At 31.6% G+C, this 8,934-nt stretch overlaps 1 protein-coding gene and 2 long non-coding RNA genes across 4 annotated transcripts in view; 2 read left to right on the top strand and 1 right to left on the bottom strand.

Moving 5' to 3' along the window:
• LOC107616534 (classical arabinogalactan protein 9) overlaps positions 1-1,262 on the top strand; it is a gene marked incomplete in the record, with an annotated part of 1,698 nt that extends 436 nt beyond the window's left edge. Inside the window, 2 exon segments of the mRNA XM_016318485.2 lie at positions 1-226; positions 910-1,262. Of these exon segments, the coding sequence (XP_016173971.1) occupies positions 1-226; positions 910-993 (310 nt within the window).
• LOC110266440 lies at positions 2,000-4,065 on the bottom strand. Its single transcript, XR_002353840.1, has 3 exons — positions 3,267-4,065; positions 3,086-3,176; positions 2,000-2,783 (listed from the first exon to the last, which is right to left on the bottom strand). It is a non-coding gene; the product is annotated as an uncharacterized LOC110266440 (long non-coding RNA).
• Positions 5,377-7,120, top strand: LOC110266439. 2 transcript variants are annotated; one of them, XR_002353839.1, is made up of 3 exons: positions 5,377-5,463; positions 5,558-5,632; positions 6,831-7,120. It is a non-coding gene; the product is annotated as an uncharacterized LOC110266439 (long non-coding RNA). The 2 variants fall into 2 exon arrangements; XR_002353838.1 differs by lacking the exon at positions 6,831-7,120 and adding an exon at positions 5,763-6,407.

Genomic DNA, 8,934 nt, shown 5'->3' with positions numbered 1-8,934 from the left:
CTCTCCTCCACCATTCTCTCCACCTCCAGCCACACCACCGCCGGCAGTACCACCACCCGCCGTCCCTCCTCCCGCGCTCACGCCAACCCCTCTTTCATCTCCTCCGGCAACTTCTCCTGCTCCCCTGAAGAGTACGGCACCTGCACTATCGCCGGTTCCTGCTCTCTCACCGGCTGCTGGAGCTCCCGGTCCCAGCTTGGCATCTCTCGCTCCGGTTAGCGATAGTGTAAGCTTCACTCTTCTTTTTCTCATCTTATATTGTTACTTTTTTGCTAATGATCATGATGATTGATGAACCATATTTCGTTATTCAAAAATTATATTTATCCACCAAAATTAAAATTAACCACTTTTTGAGTGAGATTCGAATGCGAAATTTTTAGTTTAAATAGAGATATTATCCTATTTGAGTTAATTCTACTATATAATTATTGTAAATAAATATATGTGTAATTTAATTTATTTTTAATATATATTTAATATATCTTTTATTATTATTATTTGTTATTTTGTATCTTTAGCTGTGTTTTTTGGTTAGCACTTAACCATCAAAATAAAAGTGAGTGATCTCCCACCATTAGATGTAATCTCACACCATTAAAAACACTATTGATGGCCAATTGATAGTTACAAAACATCAAAATTGCTGTCCACTAGTATTCCTCTTAAAAAAATCTTATTCAAAATTTGAGAGATATGTTAAAAGTATAATTATTTATATTTTATATAAAAAAATGCAATTTCATAACCGTTTTTAGATAATTGAAATTTGAATAATATATGATCTCTCTTTTTATTATTTTTCAAGCTAGATTTGTTTTAATTTGCCTCTTGGCACATACATATTTGTGTTTGATACATTAATTATATTAAGACTAAACTTATAAGTGAACGAATTTCAATTTGCAGAGTGGAGTAGAGAAATTGTGGTCATCCAAAAAGATGGTTGGGAGCTTTGGATTGGGATCGGCTCTTTTATCATTACTGCTGTAGAGATCTTCTAATTGCTACCATCATTTTGCCATTTGCCTCTCTATATATACCATTTTCTAGCTATCATATTATATACATATATATGGGGAGTTTATATCACTGATCTACCTACTTGGACTATATATTATTCATTTCATTATTCGCTTGCATTCTTTTGAGGGGTTTTGGGAGTTATTTTCTATGTTACCATGATATGTCTATTATCATTTCACTTTATTATTAAATTTTTCTATTCATTTGCTGTCTAATAATCTTTTTTTCTTATTCTCCTCCTGCTTTTTTTTTTTATTATGATTGTACTCTGTTGTCTGTCTTACTTTAACTATACGCTTGGTTATATTATTATATTGCATACATAGACACGTGTAATGATATCTGTACTTAATTTTTCTATATATTTTTTAGTATAAAAAATAAATGTTTATCTATAAAATATATATAAAAAAATGTTATAACATTCTTCTTCCAAAAATGCCTTTAACATACATAACCAATAACAAATAAAGAATATTGTACTGAGCTCAATTGGGCTACGTTCAAGCCTCCAATTGAGGCATAAATTTTTGTTTATTTTTTAGTTCAGGTCTCTATATTGTGCTAGATCAAAAGTTCAAAACATGACTTAATTTGAGCAGTTAGTGATAATTTAATTAATCAAACTTATATATGTAAAATGTTTTGATCATGAAAAAAGGACAACCCGCCTCTTAAAAAAAATTGCATTTCAAAATATCCCTTCTCGCTAATAATAATGTGAGAAAACTATCATTCTTAGATAAGGAAATGTGAAGTTTTGAAATGATCTTTTTTAAAAAAAAAAAAATTAGAATTCAAAGTTCTTCAACACCTTCCGTTGTACGTACTCAGATAATTTGCAGGTGACAACACTACCGCAACATTAGTTTAGGGAGTGGGTTATTGGGTGGTTCTTAGAGTCAGGTTTGGGTTATTGGGCATAGCCCAAGTCCCAAAAAAAAGAAGCATAATATATTGACCAAAAAAAAAAAAGAAGAAACATAATACGTACCCCGTTATAATACCAAAATAATAATAATAATAATATGTGATGGAGACACAAAAATTATTTTGTTTCATTTATCATATAGTTTTGAAAGATAGAATAAAGGATCAATATAGTTTTGCAAGAACAAGAAAGGTAATAGATAGAGAAAATTAAACATAGAATTATCAACAGAATCATTATGACCAATATTTTTTCTAGAAAAAAAAAACTAAATATATTTACTTGACTCTATGTATATGATATTTAAAATTTGTAGTTGTAGCGGAATTAGAAGGGGAAATCATAGCGGGCCTTTGAACACTACCTATAACGATCTCATTAGTCAAACTTGATCCAACCTTTTTTTCTTTTGGAGATGACTTGATCCTTTTTTTTTTATGATAGATCCATCTTTAAATGAAAGAAATTCCCTAACCAGAATTCTTCACAGTAAGAAACTCTGCCCATAACCAAAACAAAGGGGAAAAAATTATCTGGGCCTTGGCCCTTGATGGAGGTCCAAGTTCAGCCTTCTTATAAAGTGGAGTATTGCTTCTTTAAAAAATGATAGGTAAACCAAGTTGGGTTGGTCTAGTGGTTAGCTCACTAGTCCGCTTAAGCAAGTGTCGGGGGTTCGAATCCCGCCTTGTGCATGCAGCAACCCATTGGCCAGCGGCAAACCCTTAAATGGAGCTCAGTACCGCGACGGATTAGTCCTTGACCTGCCGGGTTGGGGGATACCGTGGGAAACCAAAAATAATTCATCCGCTACGGATTAGTCATTGACCTGTCAGGTTGGGAGATAACGTGCGCAACCAACCGAAAAAAAAAAAGATCAGGGTACTACACCAAAAATAAAGGAACAACATAAAAAAAAAACAAAAGGAATAGAGTGGCTTCCGTTTTGATCAAAATCATTCCATTGACCTAAAAATGTTTTTGTTGGAGATAATAATTAAAAATTATTAGATAATTTAATATATTTAATTAAATTATTTAATATAATACGTATTAACATCTCAATTATTTTTTTTAATATTCTTCTAATGTGTTAATATGTAGCTGTTACGTGAATAGTTACCTACTTACCTTATAATATTTACTCTCTGGTGCTGCTAGCTAGCTAATGTAAAATGTGAACAGGATATGAAGCCATTAGCCATGTGCAGCAATAAGTTCCCTAAAAATAAATTAACAGAAGGCTATAAATTAAGCAACAAATAAAAGAGAATAAAATATTTACGGGAAAAGGAAAGATGATCGTAGAGACCACTGAGGAATCATGAGATGACATGTATGGTGCAGCCAGTGGTGCATGTCCTGAATCACATTGGGGCAGTGCCCAGTGAGGACTGAGGAGATAGAATATTTAAAGAAAGAGAGAAATAATGAATAGGTAGTGGGCTAATGCGGTTCAAATTCTTAACTCCAAGGAGGTGGAATTGAATACCATGAAAGGAAGCCATAGCCCATAGCCCCTAGCCATAATAACACACAACAATATCAACACTATAAGAGAAAGGAATAAATTTAATTAAACCATATATATATCAGCAACAACCATCTCTTTGTCTGTAATTGCCTACTTTGTCCAACTCATAATGGCAAACACTTTTGCTTCTATCATATCTTATAATGCAGTTAGGCCCTCCCAGAAGGGTAGTTACCTTTTTCTTTAATGACACCCAAAATAGAGGGTAAAATGAAAAACAACTAGAAATATATGAGAGTTCAGAAACTGCTGTGTTGGACCAAAATTTTAAAGTACTGTCTTTAAAATAGTTTTAGTTCTTCTTGTTATTTTAAGATAAAATTATACCAAATTAATAGGTCTCTCATCTTATAAACTCCTCACTCTTTTTTATTTTCTTTGATGTGTGACTAACTTCAACACTCCTCACACTTGCAACACTAACATATTGTTCTAATGAAAGAATGCTAAAAAAATGGTTCAGTAAACTGAACTCTGGAAAATCCTAACAACTAGTTCAAACCAAATACCAATTATGAGTTTATTTGGTATATAATAAGAATCATTAAATATGTTAAGATAGCCCGGAAGTGTAGGTGACATTGCACGTGTAAATGGCAAGAAACTGATTCACACACGCACGCATAGATAGATGGAGTGTAGAGTAGCATGCATGATGGAGTGGAATATGATGATAGTTGTTATTTATGGCAGAAAGGGTGATGAAATTGACACCATTGTTGGTCATCAGTGTCATAAATATGCATCAATTGCAAGTCTTGGTGTGTGCAGAGGAGCAGGAGGACTATTACTAATAAATTTGTCTCCATCTCCGTGCAAGTCAAGGAGGGGAACCTTCCTCTGCCGACACTCTATCATACCATTTTGTGTTACACATGTATCTATATGCCCTCATGCATCTTGCATCTCTTTTTAGTGCTCTCAACCAAAATGTATCATTACAATTCCTCCTCAAACCCCTCCTCTTTTTCTGGATTACAAAGCAATAAGTCAAACAAATTACCATATAAGTGGGGGCATTTTACATGTATATTTAATTTACAACCCAACTTCATATGCAATGTTGAGTAATTAGTAGATGGAAACTCAGGTGCAGTTAACTTCACGTGAAGTTTATAATTGAGAGCCGTTAGATGATTTGGCTAAATTTTCATCTAACGACTCTCAACTATCAACTTCACGTGAAGTCGACTGCATCTGAGTTTTCACTTAATTAGTATATTTTTTTACTATTATTATTTGTTTTATCATAATTTTTTATCGTTTCGAAATATGACTACTTCTATCTAAAATATAATTTATAGTCTTTAAAAATAAAATAAAATTATGTAAATCCTAAATATAATTAAAAGTATCATATTACAAATAATAACTAATTTACAAAAAATTAAATTTATTTTAAGCTAAATTCAACAAATTCTTAATCTAAATCAAACATTCATTTATATATGTTCGAACGAATATGTAATAGATATAAGACAAGATAAAATGATTGCTGGTCATGTTTATACTCAATAATTATCATTAGATATTATTTACACCATTTTTTAAATGGTAAATATTTGATAATAAAAAAAATTAATCAAAACTAATTAAAATTTGTCTTGTTAAACAGTTAAAAAATTCACCTTATTTATGACAGGTCAAGTCATGTTGGACCAGTTCAGTGGCGGATCCACGGGGGACCTAAGGTGGCCATGATCCCCCCCAAAATTTTTTAAAAAAAAATAGTAAATAGTAATGCCCATACTATTAATTAAAGTAACCCTAGTACATTTTTCAAATATTTGTTTCAAACCATCAGAGGCATCAGCGCCACTTTTCTCTCTCTTTTAGTGGTTCCCAAACTTTTGGTCTTCTACTCTTCTCATTCTAATTTTCCTTCCATACTAAACAAGACATATGAAGAAAAACCATTGAAGAGAAGTGAACAGCAAAATATTAACCATTGAATGCACAACAAAGATTCAAAGAGGTATATTTCAATTTTTTTTAAGTTAATAACAATGTCAAGTATTATTTATATTATTTATTTAAAATAATTAATTTATTTTTTTTATAATAGACAGTGTTCAAAGATTGAAGTGAGGACAAAACTCAATAGAATTATTTTTTGGTGAGACTTGGAACAAAAAAATAATCAGGTAAATCAATAACTTTATTTTTGGTTATTATATATTTGTGTTTCTAAAATTATTTTTTATTGCTCAATAGGTTTAATATTTTTTTTAAGAAAATAATATATATGCAATTATTTTTGTTTTTTTTTGTTAGATAGTTCAAGTTAAGTTAAAAATGTCAAAGATGAAAACAATTCACTCATTTTTCAAGAGAAAAGAGAGAATATATGATGAACAAAATTCAACTTCAGATTCTTTGAGTAATGTTCAAAATATTATTGAACAACCTGTGACACAACTTGTTGAGCAAGATATTCAACCCCCTGCTTCCAAAATAACAAGGACTGAAATAGATCAAGTTAATATTGATACATTGATGCGTGATCCCGGAAAGCGTCCGCAAATTTGGATACCAGGTGGAACTCTCACTTCAACTCAATTTGTAGCCTTTTACGTATGTTTGGAGCAACAACTTCAGTTCTGGAAGATTTGGCTACTAATGGATCTACATATTCTCAACGTGGTGATGCTACTTATGCTCTTAAATCTTTATTATCATTTGATTTTGTTTTCATTTTGCATATGATGAAAGAAATCATGGGAATCACTGATAAACTTTGTCAAGCATTGCAACAAAAATCTCAAGACATTTTGAATGCTATGCATCTGGTTTCTAGTACAAAGTCATTGATTCAACAGTTAAGAGATAATAGTTGGAGAGCACTTTTGGAGAAAGTTAGTTCTTTCTGCAATGATCATGCTATTCAGATACCTGATATGAGTGCTTTTTTTAGTGACATAATTCGGTCTCGTCATAAAAAGGATGTTGTCACTGTTGAACACCACTATCGTGTTGACATTTTTACTAGCGTGATAGATTTTTAATTGAAAGAGCTAAATAATAGATTTAGTGAGCAAGCAACCGAGCTCCTCATATTGAGTACATCTTTAGATCCTAAAGATGCTTTCAAGTTATTCAGTGTTTGCAACATATGCAATCTTGTAAAGAATTTCTATTCTTTAGATTTTTCTGAGCAAGAAAAGATTCAATTGGATTATGAGTTACAACATTATGAACTTGATGTGGTTAAAGCTCCAAATTTTCAGAATTTGTCTACTCTTGTTAAATTGTGTCAAAAATTGACAGAGACAGGAAAATCAAATATATATCCTTTAATTGATAGATTAATTCGTCTTGTTTTGACTCTTCCTGTGACAACAGCAACAACTGAACGGGCCTTTTCAGCTATGAAGATTATTAAAACAAGGCTTCGAAACAAGATGGAAGATGAATTTTTAGCAGATTGTATGATTGTATATATTGAAAAGGAAATTGCTTCAAAATTCACTTCAGAGATGATAATTGATGATTTTAGTTCCATGAAGCATCGTCGAACAAGTTTAAAAATATCAAAATCTTAAAGTATGTAGTTGAACATTGACTTTTATATAATATAATTACTTTTTTGATATATATGCTACAAATCATATTTTGTTAATTTTTTGTTATATTTATATTTAATTGGCCCCCTCTTATGAAATTTCTGGTTCCGCCACTGGACCGGCTCAAATTGCCATCGCTACTCATTTGAAGAATAAGATGAGCTTTTGGGTTCTGCCAATTAGTATCAGCTAAGGTCAAATTACAAGTTAAATAACTAGTCAAACCTTGGAATCTTATTCTAATTAACATATGCTCATTCAAGAAAGGGGTGATATTAAAAAGTCAAACAAACATTAATAAGGCACATTTGTCTAGACTAGATTTGTTTTTCAGTAATCTCATCTCAAGTGTATTATTAAAGTATTCAGCACTCTCACCATCTCGTATACATCTCTAAGAAACGTGGGGGATCATAATAATTCACAAATTGTTATATTATTATTGGCAAATATTAATTGGTAAGGTATATTTTGATATTAAAATAAAACGAGCCAACATTTTTCACATATAATGTTAACTAATAAAGTAAAATTAAAGAAAAATCACCAGCTCAAAATTTGACAGACAAGGTACATAACATGTGTGTAATTTTTCCTCTTGTAATAATTTAAAATCATAGTCATAATAATTGAATCCAAACATAAGTTTCAAATCTATACATGATTGTACTATATATATATTCTAGCAGTAAAGAAGGGCATCGAATATAAAACTAAAATAATTGTAGGATCGAGGTCCTACTACTCCTGATAACGAGAATAGTTGGAACAGTTCCATATATGCGGTACACATTGTTCGATCCAAGTCCAAGGTTGTAAGACTCACATAAACCCTCTCTCAATAGGGCCATCAAATGAGAAAAAATTGGTGAAAGGATTAGTTTGGTGCACGACATTCAATTTTAGGCAATAAAATGAGTCACTTAATGCAAAGTAAGGGACTAATTTGGTGCATCTACAACAATGACATAATGGATGACACGTAGACGAATACTGTTGCGACATGTGACACAAACAGACACGTGACCAAATAACATTATGACACGTGGCACAACCATCCACATCAGCATTTCACGTGTCACTGGTCACCACATTATCATATCATTACACATGGTCAAATCATGGAGTGACACGTGTCATTTACCGTCCACGTCATCAAGCCATGTCATCACGTCGTTAATGAAAAATAAGTCAGGACTAATATGGTGCACTTTTCTCAATCTCAGGGACGTAATTAGTGCAATTAGAATCTCATGGATAATTTTAGTGCACGACGCCAATCTCATGGACCATTTTAGGGTTTAACTCCATAAACCCTTCCTCGATACGTCTATCAAAATCAGTCACGAGTATAAAATACATATTCAAAATAAATTAAATTATGCGTATTTATACACAAATACATTAATAACTTATTTTAGTGACTGATGTTAGTTTACGACTAACATTTTTATTAAAATTGTTATTAACGATTTTTCTTTTCTAGTAACTACTTATTAACGAAATTCACCAACAAATCTCAACATTTTGGTAAATCTTAATTCTAATAATATATTGCAATTTGCAAAGATATTGTAATGTGGTTTATTTGTATGTGCATCATCATGTGTATGCATCACTGTCACTATAGTACCTATCAAATGCCATTTCTTTTTCATAGTTCACCGAATTAGAATGTAAACGCTTTCTATCTAACCAATGAGAGAAACGGTTTGTTATAAAGGGCAAACAAACAAGCACAACAAATTTATTGGTTGAGTTGAATTGTCTACATCAAAAGACTTATTAATATATACATTCACATCTTGTAACGATGAGTTTGGTCCAAGCGTGATTAGCAAGCATAGTTAGTTTTTCATTTTTTTTTTTTTGAAGTTGAAGTG

This window comes from Arachis ipaensis, chromosome B09 (genome assembly GCF_000816755.2).
Source record: "Arachis ipaensis cultivar K30076 chromosome B09, Araip1.1, whole genome shotgun sequence".
Taxonomy (NCBI): domain Eukaryota; kingdom Viridiplantae; phylum Streptophyta; class Magnoliopsida; order Fabales; family Fabaceae; genus Arachis; species Arachis ipaensis.
This window is presented reverse-complemented; position numbering and strand designations above follow the sequence as displayed.